At 35.9% G+C, this 14,624-nt stretch overlaps 1 protein-coding gene across 1 annotated transcript in view; it reads right to left on the bottom strand.

Moving 5' to 3' along the window:
* Nucleotides 1-7,025, bottom strand: part of LOC133530979 (glycerol kinase) — a 28,554-nt gene extending 21,529 nt beyond the window's left edge. Inside the window, exon 1 of the mRNA XM_061869050.1 lies at nucleotides 6,926-7,025. Coding sequence (XP_061725034.1) covers nucleotides 6,926-6,998 — 73 coding nt within the window. The 5' untranslated portion in view covers nucleotides 6,999-7,025. The remainder of the gene's footprint in view (nucleotides 1-6,925) is intronic.
* Nucleotides 7,026-14,624: the final 7,599 nt, after the last annotated feature.

Here is a 14,624-nt window from a genome sequence, read left to right as displayed (position 1 = left end):
ACACACTTATTGGTTTATTATTTTGTAACATATTATTACCTTTTCCTACGTGTATTGTGCAACGTTTTACAGTACATATGGCCCTTTAAATTTTCGACATACGCACGTATAGTGCTAGTTACCGCACTAGGGCGGTAAAGTAGCACCATATGTACTGTAAATAATAAAAACTGTGTCGGACGTACGCAAAAGGCCACTGCATTATTACTCGTACATTTAATAAACTTAAAATAAATTTGCATGAAAATAGCTTAAGGTAAACAAAAATACTACGTGACTCGGTCATTCAACCTACTGAAGTGAAATCTTTTGCAAATGCAGTTTATAATATCGAAAGAATTGCTGAATGGACACTGAAGACCAAGAATTTACGATAGAGCGAAAACTAGTGACCGATCGCAGTTTCGGGTTCGGTCCAAGGTTTGGTGTTGACTAAACAACTGCCAAACCTTTCGGCCGCGCCGAAACTTCGGTCGAAGATTCGGTTTCAGCCGAAACTAGAGCAAAACCGAATGTTCAGTTTCACTTACGGCAAAAAATCCTGTTTCGGACAGTAGGAAAAACATATCGAAACATGATGACCGTCGTTGACTTCTGAGCATTTAGAACGCCCTGGGATTCAAACCTATCAGCTTCGTAACCAGAGTACGAGTAGGATATCTAAGTAAGCGACCGGCAAAGTTAAATGATGATAATATCGATAATAACAAAGTAGTGAGGGCGGAAAGTATCAAGACTCAAGACCTCGCGGTGCACGTCCGGATCCGACACGTGTACGATCGTTACGCGGTTATCGATGATGGATCCTCATCCGCAGGCGGTGTATGAGCGAGACAGCGCTATGCACTTATATAGGGATGTCCCGCTCGCCGTTTAGGATATTGTGATTGTGATTTTGTTTAACTAACCCTTAATTTGGCAGTGTTAGTCAAGACATTCATAACCTTTCTGTATTTTTCGTCGCCTGGGTCACTCCTTAAATCCTACTTTTATGGCATTAAATTAACCATTAATTTGTGTGGTAATTATAAGCTTTTCCACAATGGACCGTCTAGCAAGCACAATAATAACATGGTACAAGGGTTTTTATAACACTGTCTTACCGATGTCGCCTGGCTGACGGGAAGAATAACAACAAGAAATAGTTGATTCACATTTGCAAAACGATCAAGGTTAAAGGAAAATGAATACAGCAGAATCCGGTTATAACGACCCCTAAGGGACCGCTGATATTACGTCGTACTAAACGAACTGACAGTTTTAATTTAATTTTTTTATAATCACTTAATTGTATTTAATAACATTTATGTTGATTGACGACCGGTTTGTTCTAGTGGGTAGTGACCCTGCCTATGAAGCCGATGGTCCCGGGTTCAAATCCTGGTAAGAGCATTTATTTGTGTGATGAGCACGGATATTTGTTCCTGAGTCATGGGTGTTTTCTATGTATTTAAATATTTATATATTATATATATCGTTGTCTAAGTACCCACAACACAAGCCTTACGCTTACTGTGGGACTTAGTCAATTTGTGTAATAATGTCCTATAATGATATTTACTTATTTATTCATTTTATGTGACCATCAGAAAAAAAAATGTTTAAATAAAAATATATTTGATTGTTTTGGTTTTAATGTCTGTAGTACGGACACAGACTCAGATACACTCGGAGAAGTACGATTTTCTTCCAGGTTGTCATGATCATTATCGTCACTATCTTGACTGAGGGCAGTGAGGACATTTTGTAGAGAATTTGCGTCAGTCTGCTTCATTCGCGTTGCTAGAGCATCATCAACATCTGATTATTGTCCAAGTTCATTTCCTACAAAAAGTCCTTTATTCAGAGCTCCCGCTTAAGCTGGCCATACACACTAGGGTATGCTTGCGCAGTTTTATCAACTGCACAGGTAAAACGGAGCGTGTGTGGCATCCGACTGTGCAGTTTCCTATACAGCTTTACCTGTGCAGGTGAACTGTACAGGCAAAACTGCGCAGGCATACTCTAGCTAGTGTGTATGGCCAACTTTAGACCGACAGCGGCACATCATTATAATCAACGTACATTATAATCGTCGTCATCATAATTTTGTATGAAATTCTGTCGTTAAAAGCGATCGGTCGTTATAAGCGGTGTCGCCATATACAGTTGTACTTTCATAGAAGCTTAAAACCTAACATATACTTACATTGCTAAAACGGTTGGTTGTTAGGTATACCCGAACATGTACTAAACGGACTACATTGTATATTGATGATTTTTCATTTGTTACAATGTAAAGTGCAGTGCCACCGTGTACAAAGTCGTGAGCATAAAATCAATATTGTTAAGAACGTGACAATATCATCAAGCGAAAATTAGACATGCTCATAATTTTGTATATATCACTTGCAAGTAGGGTTGCCAGTATTTCAAAAGATATATCGCCGCGCCGCGCACTTATAGAACAGCGTATGAATGTAGGTTTATATTAAACGATCATTATAGTCAAACTAGTTAAAATATCAGTAATATAGAGTACACCGTGAGTGATATTGATAAAGTGTGCAATGCCGTAATAGACGTCATATTTCCATAGAAATTTGACGCATATTTTATTGTAATTTCATATTTATATACATGCATTTTTCCACACTTTGTGATTGCAAAGTTCGTGAAGAGTTAGCTTGGGCCGACTCTATGCGATCATTTTACGCATGTTCAATACTTAATCCACTCATCAATCTAAAAATTTCCTTGTCTCGGCCGCAATATTGACAAATGACCAAAATTCCTGATGTCTCATTTTTTTGTGAAGTCTGGTAACCCTAGTTGCAAGTCATTGTAGTACGCTAATTAAGTTTAAGTTGTTCAAGCCGGTTACGGATTTTATGAGAGCCGGTTTACGTAGGTGAAATTCTAGCTAAAAATAGGTCTAAAGTCTCCGATGCCGATCGTAAAGGGTTACCTACAATAAAAGTCACACAAAAAACTCTCAAAGATATCAATCAGACATACACATAATATTTAGCAAATTTGTTTTGTAAAACGTAGTTGAATTGAAAACGTCTCCTGAGTTACTATTACTACTTTAAAATGTTACACCGCTCCACTTTCAATCATGCAGACATGTACAATTTTGATATTTAGGTTTCGTTGTACCAAACCGTTTGTAACCGTTCGAGCCTTCCTTATTTATTTATTTTATACTACGTCGGTGGCAAACAAGCATACGGCCCGCTTGATGGTAAGCAGTCTCCGTGGCCTATGTGTACGCCTGAAACTCCAGAGGAGTTACATACGCGTTGCCGACCTTAACCCCCTCCCGCCCTCGTTGAGCTCTGGCAACCTTACTCACCGGCAGGAACACAACACTATGAGTACGGTCTAGTGTTATTTGGCTGCGGTTTTCTATAAGGTGGAGGTACTTCCCCAGTTAGGCTCTGCTCTAGATCTGGAATAACATCCGCTGCGCTGTGCCCTCCCACACAACGCGAGATGACACTCACAATGCCCATACCTCTCTTTTGGACGCAGTTTAAGGACGTACCCGGGTCCAGAATTTTATTATATGGAATGGAAAGTTTCTGTTCGCTAATGCGGTTGGCCAAACAGAAGTAAAAATGCATTGGGATGACAGATTATTTTTATTTCCATTTCGATTGGTGTGTTTGGCTTGGCCCCCTAGCCCTTAGAGTCGTAAATATATAGATATGCAGCTGTGTACAATCAAATCTGAAAATATCGGTACAAAAAATGTGCCAAAAATATGTATACACTACCTTAATATATGGGCAATAAAGTCGTGTATACATATTTTTGGCACATTTTTTGTACCGATATTTTCAGACGTGACTGTACGTCGGTAGTTGCTATGGTGATGTCTCCTGGGTTACTCTTGAAAAGTATAATTAAAAATACTTTAACCTCGAGCTAACATGATTAATTGTGGAAAATTAGAAATGTAAATGGATGTAAAATTTTATGAAGCACGATAAGTGAAGGTTACGATGCTAATCTTACGAGGGAAAATTACATTCGCAGACAATAACAAATACCTTCAAGTACCGGCTTATCTCGAAAGATTAAGATATATTATGATAATACGGCAGAAGAGATTATAAACTTTATAACGCTATCCTTAGTTATAAGATAATGCTAGTTTAATATTTTAATGGTTTTAAAATGTTGTTTAAATATCTTTATAATCTCAAAGCCCTGAAATACTTTTATTATATTTCGCAAGGTTGTTTGAAAAATATAAGTCCTTTTTTAGCGAAAATGCCTGTTGTTTACTTGTAGTTTTGTGTTTTGCATGTATTTTTAATTGCATTTGTACAATAAAGAATTAATATAAAGGGACAAAAGGATAAGCAGACAATGAACAAAGAAAGTTGACGACATAAAGAAATAATTTTCAAAGTTAAAATTAGTTTTCTTTAACATATTATTGTTTTTTATTTTAGTTTTATACCTATATTTTTAAACTCATTTTGTACCTATTTTATGATCTCGTTGCACACAAGTCTAATTACTAAGAAAAAAAAAGCCTAATTTTAATTAAAACTAAGAAAATAATAAGAATACATGATATAAAAACATCGCGACATGCTTAATTCAACTCTGTACTGAATAAACTCACCGTCATCCATTTTAACTTTTTTAAATAAAATAAAAACACACACTGGCCGAAAAAATCCGCGCGTAATTCAAATTCCGAACGTGCGTTCCCGCGCTAACATTCATTCAGACTGCGGAGGCGCGTCAGTGCACACCCATTTGTTATCGCGCGATGACGTGTTTTGGCAGATTAGGCAAATAATAACGTACGGTATCATACGAATTTGTCAACGGGATATTGAACTTTACAAGACATTGTTTCGTAAATTAAAGTTTTAGTGGTTATCACATGTAATAATTTGTTTCCCTTGCTTGATATAATAGAATATACCGACAATGGACCTAAAAGTTGATATATTTGATTCTAAGAAAGAATATAAGCACTATATATCTTTTTAGAAAGTCAACACCAGCAAAAACCAAAAACATACTAATCATATTTCTTTAGCAACCAATATCAGCCAATCAAGAAACCATGACGCTTTTTATCACTAATTGCTTAATTCAAGACAAAATATTTCCGATAACAAGTCTCGAAGTCCACTATTGATAGTGTTAACATTGATTATGTCTGCAGACGCCAATGTGTTTTCATTAGGGGCCGTCTTCTCTAACGTAACATAGTATATGAGGCACGGTAAGGGCACGTTTTTGCAGAAGCAAATTCCACGAGCATTGAGGAAAATGGTTTTAAAAACCCCTGCTAAAGATTCGCTCATTAGTCTAGACTTGTCATACTGTAATCGCTTTACGAAGTGTCTTATAATAGTGATATTGAATATATAATAAATGATCATTAGTGATATTGATGTATTTGTTGACAGCGTTCCGATACAATTAATAATATTACCCCAAGGATACCCTTGCTATATCTGGAACACCAAGTAGGTTGAATTTTGTAGTAGGAAATCAAGAGTCAAACCTGCAGCTGATTAGGTATAGTAGACGCGATTATCGGCGAGATAGCGACACAATAGAGCCGTTGCACTTTTCGACGCCGCTCGATAGACGCCAACGAACGCTTGATCCTGATATTATAAAGCGATAACTGCGTCCATCGGGCGCCCGTTGTTCGTAATCATAATGCATCAATTTTCATCACTACCACGCTAAAATTGCTGAACCGATTTAAATGAAATTTTAGTATGGAGATAGGTAGTCCCGGGACCGAACTATCACAATACAACTTCTTTATATCCCCGTGGATCACATCCAGTTTTTATTTTCGAAAATTCCCTTCAGTGAATAAAAAGAAAGGGGAATTTACCATGAAATTGGAATATGAAAGAACTTGGGAACCGTTCCCGGGACTAAATATCTCCATACTAATACTCTATCCCCGTGGATATGATATTTTTATTTCGGAAATCATCCCTTAAGCGAATGAAAAGGTTAGATTTTACTATGAAACTGGAATATGAAAGTACTCATTCTACGCAGACTAAGTGCTTCGTAGCCAGAGTCACTACCGATTAAGCTAAGAGGCTGTTAAAATAGTCGCGTTCGCAATCTAGTTATGGATTGACTAGTAGATTATACACAGAGGGGATAAAGTACTGTTTTATGTCACGGGCGCGATATTGAATCATGAACGTAAGGAAGGACTCAGACTTAACTCCGTGGACATTAAGGCTGAGTAATAAAGAGAGAGAGAGAGAGAAAGAGAGAGATAGAATAACAACAGCTTTATCTCCGAGGAGTATACCCTACTTTTCTTACCTCCTGCGAGACAAAAAAAAACTAAGGCTACTATTAAGGTTATTATTATTGTTTCTAGAAACAATATTTTATTAAAATAAATAAAAATGAATGTTTGATACACAGCGTCAAGCGTCTTGTAGCACTCGCGGCTTTAGTTTTTTTTTTCAATGTATTTATTCATAAACAATATTCAACTTGTGGTGGCCAGTACGATTATCGAATAAATAAATTCGATTTTCAAATCAGTGCGACGGCCGCCGCGCCGCGTGTGCCGCCGTACGGGCTTCACGAAATTAGACTTTAAAAACATAACAATAAGAACTATGAGAAGTGAAATCACATTGCGGGTTATGATGAAATTCAGTACAATATTACTACCCGGCTAAAGCCAAGGGCTATTATGATTTGCTTTCGGGAAGGTTTGCATGATATATAATTTGGCATTGTCGAGCAGTTAGTGTGAAAATAATGTTTTTTTAACCTTGAAAGACTAATCAAAATCATTACCTCGATTAATCTAATCTGTGAAACAGACACTTAATCAATTTTCAATCTTAGAGTAACTAACTTGTGCGTCAAAAACAACGCAACTACACAGACGATTACATAACCCATCAAAACTCACCATGAACGGTCTTCTGTCTCCTCAAAATTCTCTTAAACGACCTATCCATCGCCCCTTTCACTCGCACACTCATTTCGGATCAGAAATCACTTAAAACGATTATGTTTGATACACAGCGTCAAGAGTCTTGTAGCACTCGCGGCTTTTGTTTTTTTTTTCCAATGTATTTATTCATAAACAATATTCAGCTTGTGGTGGCCAGTACGATTTTCAAATAAATAAATTCGATTTTCAAATCAGTGTGACGGCCGCCGCGCCGCGTGAGCCGCCGTACGGGCTTCACGAAATTAGACTTTAAAAACATAACAATAAGAACTATGAGAAGTGAAATCACATTGCGGGTTATGATGAAATTCAGTACAATATTACTACCCGGCTAAAGCCAAGGGCTATTATGATTTGCTTTCGGTAAGGTTTGCATGATATATAATTTGGCATTGTCGAGCAGCAGTGGCAGTATGGTTCCATTTTTATCGCTTGTCACTATACCCGTCACTTTCGCACTTACATACTTGTTAGAACGTGACAGGCATGGTGACAAATGATAAACAGCAGACCATTTTAGCCCTACAGGTTGTGTGAAAATAATGTTTCTTAACCTTGAAAGACTGATCAAAATCATTACCTCGATTAATCTAATCCGTGAAACAGACACTTAATTTTCAATCTTAGATTAACTAACTTGTGCGTCAAAAACAACGCAACTACACAGACGATTACATAACCCATCAAAACTCACCATGAACGGTCTTCTGTCTCCTCAAAATTCTCTTAAACGACCTATCCATCGCCCCTTTCACTCGCACACTCATTTCGGATCAGAAATCACTTAAAACGATTATATTGATTTAATAGAAGCGACGGATTGTCTGGTCGCATGATTACTGACTAATATAGAGTGAGAATCAAAAATAGATCATGAATGAAAGGGCGAAGGAGCTGGCGCAATAAACAATGCAACACTATTAATTAACGCGACGTAAATATGCATTTAATTGGTGCACATTTCATCGGTCGATATCATCATCGTTTTATTAATTAATGTACAAATTGGACATTTGGCAGATGAGATTAGTATAAATATGTTTTTGTCAAAAATTTCATTTTTGGTACAAGCTATTATCGCTGACTGTACCTTTCTTTCCACAGGCAACTAATACTCATCGAGACAATTCTAAAAACCCCAAACACAATTAGGTTGCGTTGTTTTATCACAGAGTTCCTATGGCTACCTCCTGTCTCCATCATCAGATCAGCTCGATGGATGGCATGCAAATTTTCAGCTTCATTGGAAACCGGGAAGTGGATCAATTTTAACTTGCAAGATTTGATTACAGACAGACAAAGGGACAGATGAAACTAAATAAAAGCTTGTAAAATGAAGATAAATTTGGGTGAATCAACTTTTTTTGTTTTGTTATCCTGTCCCGTTGTCCAAGGGACAACAGTGGCACAGTTTGTTTGAAGAGACGTTGTATGCCGTTCTATTAACATGCTTAGTAGGGGGCCCATTATGGACATTGGTTATAACGACCACAAAAACGCAAATTTGATACATTTAAGTACCATAAAATCAGTATTTCAATGAACTTTTATCCCCTGGACAACTAATCGTAACCATGGCAACGAGTGACGCTAAAAAGTTGATTCTACCATTTACGTCAAATTTGAGCAAGTATAATAGGTTCGCTATCGTACAATGGATATGCAGCGCGCATATGCACGACGACGAGCGAAGCGAGAAAGGTGTATTTTGTTGAGATTTTCGCTCTAAAAGTACGATGAAGTCCCACAGATTTAGGAAATGAATGATACAGTTTAAATTGTATTAGATATCAAAAAAAAAAACCAACTATGATTAATATAAATAAATAAATAAATATTATAGGACATTATTACACAAATTGACTAAGTCCCACAGTAAGCTCAATAAGGCTTGTGTTGAGGGTACTTAGACAACGATATATATAATATATAAATCTTTATAAATACTTAAATACATAGAAAATACCCATGACTCAGGAACAAAATTATTCATGCTCATCACACGAATAAATGCCTTTACCAGGATTTGAACCCGGGACCATCAGCTTCATAGGCAGGGTCACTACCCACTAGGCCAAACCGGTCGTCATAAAGCAATCATTATTTAAACACATTGTCGTTGATAAAACCTTAAATTTAAGAAAATAGCCAAGATCAAGATAACGGAGACACTGTAGCTGAAAAAAGAAAAGACGTCAATTTTCCTGATTCACAGTTTCAGCCTTGGCCAACTTTTGCACTTGCCAATTTGAATACATTACACGAGTAATAGACGCAGAGTTTAATGTAGTGTGTTATTGATTTTTATGGAGTTTAACGAAATAAAAATTGCATTTACTAGTATCCTTTATTTTTTTATTTTAATAATAAACTACGCATACCCTTTAAATATATTGAATGGATGCTACCCAAAACACCTTGAAAAACTAAACAAGTTATTCCTATAACGGGAACCCGTGCCGACTTGCATGTGGAATCCCCATACAAATTACTATGAACCAATATGGTCAGACAGTAAGTTTTTCCTTTTTAGGGTTCCGTACCCAAAGGGTAAAACGGGACCCTATTACTAAGACCCCGCTGTCCGTCCGTCTGTCACCAGGCTGTATCTCATGAACAATGCTGGCTAGGCTTTCTGTTGCCGCTATAACAAATACTAATAAGTCCGGAACCCTCGGTGGGCGAGTCCGGTTTTTTTTTATATGTGAAAATTTTTATTAGGGAAACAACTTATTCGGTACAAACACAACAACATAATACATATAAAACTTAAAATCTAAATCTAAAAATAAATAAAACTAATCTTAAAATAAATAATTAAAAACTATCCCCCTGCGGCATGGTGCCGTAGATGTTGGCAGCATTTCCCCGTTGTATCGCAATACTTATTCTCTGTGCGAGTAAGCTGCCAGCTCTACGATCACCGGTAGCGTCTGCAATTTTTTTGGCTAATTCCTTAAATAGTGTAGATTGTTGTATTTTTATATTGTTTTTTATGCCAATGATATGAAAAATGGTCATTTTCATACGATGGGAAAATCACATGAAAGTCGGCAAGGGATGCAGTTACAGGAATTACCTGCCATTTATTTTCAGAGTGCTTTGGGCCTTGGGGTAAAAGAATCCTATCAAGGCCTACCGTTATTCATTTCTGAAAATCGAAAAACTAAGGACCCCCTAGCATTTACAAATCCAAGATATATGACATTATCATCATTGTGTGAAGACGAAACAGTCGAAAGTATTCCGATGATTAATTGATTTGATCAATGATCAATGCTGATCTTCAGCATTTGGGAAAATTTCGTCCGTTTCAAGTACTTATGGAATAAGTACAGAAGTAGGCCTTTAAAGCCTAAAAATTTGGTTGGTTATGGTAAAGTTTATTTGAGAAGAAATTAAGCAGATTGCAGAGCTTGTATGAAAACGACATTAGGAATATAGCTAATCATGGCTGTCAGATACAGTACCCCTAGTGTAAATAAATTCGATTTCGAAACGTGACGTACGCGTTTGCGTTTAGTCTCATTTTGTATTGGATTTAGAAAGAGCGCGCCTAGCGGGACGTTTTGGAAACTCAAAATCCTATACAAAATGAGACTTAACGCAAACGCGTTCGTCACGTTATGATGTCGATCAAATTTACACTAGGGGTACTGCAGTGTAACTTTTATAGTATATAATATATACAGTCGGATAAAATTTGAAAAATGTACAAGCGAAGGGTCGGTCGTACTCCGATACAAACTATGAATTCTACATCATTTTCTGCGTGAAAAAGTTGGCCAGACTATAATTTCTATGTGCGTAGGTATTCGACTTTTTTGCACGACGTACTTTATTTGACAAGTCCTTGAAAATCAGAGAATCACGTGAATAGTCTCGCAAACCCGTGACGCGCTCGCCACACCCACGTCGCCGAGTCGTTTCAGTATTAGCTATGCTTAAATCGTTTGATGCGTAATCTGCAGTGCAGTGAAACTAGTACAATGTGACCTCCATTACCCACTCACATGCTTCATATTTTCCATTGACTTCTATTATTATAATAAAATAAGGGTGACAGCTAGTAACTACAGTTATCAAAAGCAAGTGAGTGGTTACCTTATAGTTTTGTATGGCGTACTATAATAGTCCCTAGAGCGCCTAAAAGACAGGGAATCACGATCACATGAAACGTCTCATCGTTCATCGAGGTATAGGGAAACTAGTATAATGGGACCTATGTACGTTAGCGTCAGTGATTTATTGATTAGCAGAACGGCAAAATGTCTTATAACACCTACATTAACTGTAATCTTCGAGCAACACCGGCTTCCGACACGTCGGAAGTGAGGAGCCTAAGCGATATCTTACCGTACAAATCTTTCTGCCATTTTTTACGGGGGGAAACGTGCACACAGTCGCACTTCTCACTCACTACATACAAAATCCAATCTGTAATCACGACACAAATACATAGAAAATGTCACACGTCAAAGACAAATCTTGCACACCTCGATCTCTTTTTGTGTACGGACGAGTTACAACATGCACCGCCATAGGCACAGTTGTGCCAGTGCTTTGGCAGAGGGGAAAAAAGTATGAATGCCGTCTTCCTTCCCTGTGTTTCTCGAAGACTGTAATATAAGCCCAAAATTAATTATAGGTATCATATGAATTGCTGGATAAAGGCCTCTCCAACCGATCTCCATAACGACCGTTTGCCAACCTTGTTAGGGGTCATCTTATATTGAAGGTTAAATTATAATGGTCTGCTTCTAGCCAAATGGTCTCTGAGATTTGAGAATAATGCTCTAACCCAGTCATTTGGCAGTTAGTACAGAGATCCATAAACAGATAAGACCTTTTGTAATATAGCATAGTTTTGTTGACTATTTACAAGAGTGTATAAAAACGTAAGGTATGACGTGTAAATGTTTATACCTACGAGTGTAGTCAAATGTGGACGTGTCGTAATGTGGTTGTTTTGTTTGGCCTCGAAGGTGTGGTTTGTTTTTCAAACAGAGTAGACTGGGGGAAATAATATTGGAAAAATTGTGTATAAACAGTATTAACAAGTTAATCATTAGTTTGGAGAGAGTAACTGAGTACTATTTAGTATTTATTATTTTTTCAGAACTTTGTTAAACAAACCTAACCTAAATATTAAATATTTTCTTGTGAATATAAATTATGAAAATCTCTTAAGATTGCCAATTTTAAGAGCCCGGTAATGTATTTAGAGCAAAAATGTAAAATTGATAGATGTAGTTGTTGAAATTGTACACCTTTTGTTACGTAATATCTAAATAACAAGTATTGGTGTCTATTAGCACGTTTTTTCTTCTTACCTTTTAATAATGAGGTCGCAAGCGTGCGTCCCCAGTAATACCTATGTGACGAGAAGGGACAGTTTTGAAAAATTCATCAAAAAATTATGGTAGTAAATTATACAAAATGATGTATAAGAACAGTTTCAGCAAATTATATAGATTGTTTAAGTATCAAAATTACTTTGAAATTGTCGATTTTCAGAGAAATCGTCACTTGTTTTGAAGTAATTTCTGGAGAAAATTGATTTCATCTAACTTTCATTTACACTACTTAAAATTTATAATAATAAAAATGTAGTTTATTAAAGGTGAAGTGTGTAATATGTGTAATACAAAATTAACATTTTTAGCAGTCCAAACTTTACGAAATTTACAAATAAGATCGACAAAATCACTGCTTTACGCGCGTTTATTTAAACGTCCATCAGAAAAAAAATCATTACTAATAAAGTGAGTCTGTTTTAAAAATTATTTTTTATTAAAATGAAAGATAACAAGATGTGCTAATTGAAACCATTACTTATTATTTCTAATAGTTAACAAAAGGTGCACAATTTCATGCGCTAAATCTAACAATTTGACATTTTTGTGACTAAAATTGATTATAGCCTTTTAAAGAAATTCTGAAGATTGCTACCAAAGTCTCTATCTTGTGGACACAAAGTTGATAATGTTGATTCAAGTAAAACCTCAACCACCTGAGACCTTTTTCATTTATTTTAATATATAATTAACCTAATTCAATTCAAGTCGATCAAACTTTATAGAATAATATAATCAAAGATATTAAGATTGGGGAAACAATGTGTTGAATCGAAACAATATTATTGAAAGAGTTCTGTGATAAGTGATTACTAATTATCAATGTTTAATTGTTTGGAAAAATACATTCAACTTCCACGAATCCAATAAATAAAAAGTTAGTAAATAACCTACATCATGTTAGTTTATCAGTGGATCCAATTGAGGTCAACCGGCGGCCAAAGTACAGTTTATAAGTCGCATTACTGATAACTTAGCTCAGAGATAACTTCTAAGGTATAGTGACACACTTCATTTATATTGATTATTGTTTAAAATTCTACAATTGACATCTGATATAATTTATTTTTTTATTTGTTTAAATTCTTTTAAATACACTTACGGAATTAGTACCTGGTTATGACATTATAGTATATGATATTTATTCCGGTTTAACAATGAAATCTTATTTTACTTAGTTAACTTATTGAAATTTGTAAGTCTATTTCTTTTTGTGTTTAGCGATTAATGCATGTTAGACTTATGAAAAGTATTAGAAATATTAAACTAGCCGCTGACAGATATGGAATGTTTCTAGATTACCATCTGCTCTTTGTAAATTTAAAATTACTATGTAATAAAAATTATCTTTTGTAAATTAAATTAAAATAAATTAAATGAATAAAAAAATCACAACTACCAAAGGTGTCATATTAATACAGTGCAGCTAGGCCAAGAATGTTCAGAACCGGAACCACTGGATTAGAGAGAGACCAGATTTTATCAATGCTCTACTGTACTAGCAAACATTCAAAATAATGACAACTTAACTGAACTAACAATGATATGCATCGGCCAAGGTTAACTTTATCAATATTATTTTTTAATAACATACTAGTATATCTATCTGACTTAAAAACATGTGAGCATCATGGTAGTACAGTAGAACCTGTTTAATCCGGACACCATATAATCCAGTGGACTCTATAATGCCGATGGATTTGGCATGGGCGGCGGTGGGCTGTGCAGGGTAAGGAGGAATGGCCATTGCATCGCACCATTGCTATTGTAATAAGTTTATCGTAATGTGTTAAAGAGGTACGTCATAAACATCAAAATTTCAAAAGTTGAGAGATCTCATGTGTTCGGCGCTTAACATGTACTTACGTACATGTTAAGCACCGAAACACATGAGATAGGGTAAGTTGTTATAAACGGTACCGACACTCTTAAATATTATATTAAAATTTGTGTTTAATAAACAAGTATCCAAAGATAAACATTCAAAGTCCGATTCTGTTGACAAGATGAGGTAATTTATTCATAAAGCCAAAGTGCGAATTCTGAACTTGCGCAAGGTTCATACAGCTACTTAATAAGATCAACATAATCAAACCGGTACTGCGGTTAAAGTACGCATAAGAGAAAATAGCTATGAAAATTGTCAAGCATACCCATTACTTGAAATCACCTATTGTTACGCGATTTTAACTGGACATGAAACCTTAAGTAGCAAATAAGTTTTAAGGTTTCCTGATCAGTTCTATTTAACCCTGTTTCAGTCAAAAAATAGCACTCATGAATGATGTAAGGACCAA

The sequence above is a fragment of the Cydia pomonella genome, chromosome 2 (genome assembly GCF_033807575.1).
Source record: "Cydia pomonella isolate Wapato2018A chromosome 2, ilCydPomo1, whole genome shotgun sequence".
Classification (NCBI taxonomy): Eukaryota; Metazoa; Arthropoda; class Insecta; order Lepidoptera; family Tortricidae; genus Cydia; species Cydia pomonella.
This window is presented reverse-complemented; position numbering and strand designations above follow the sequence as displayed.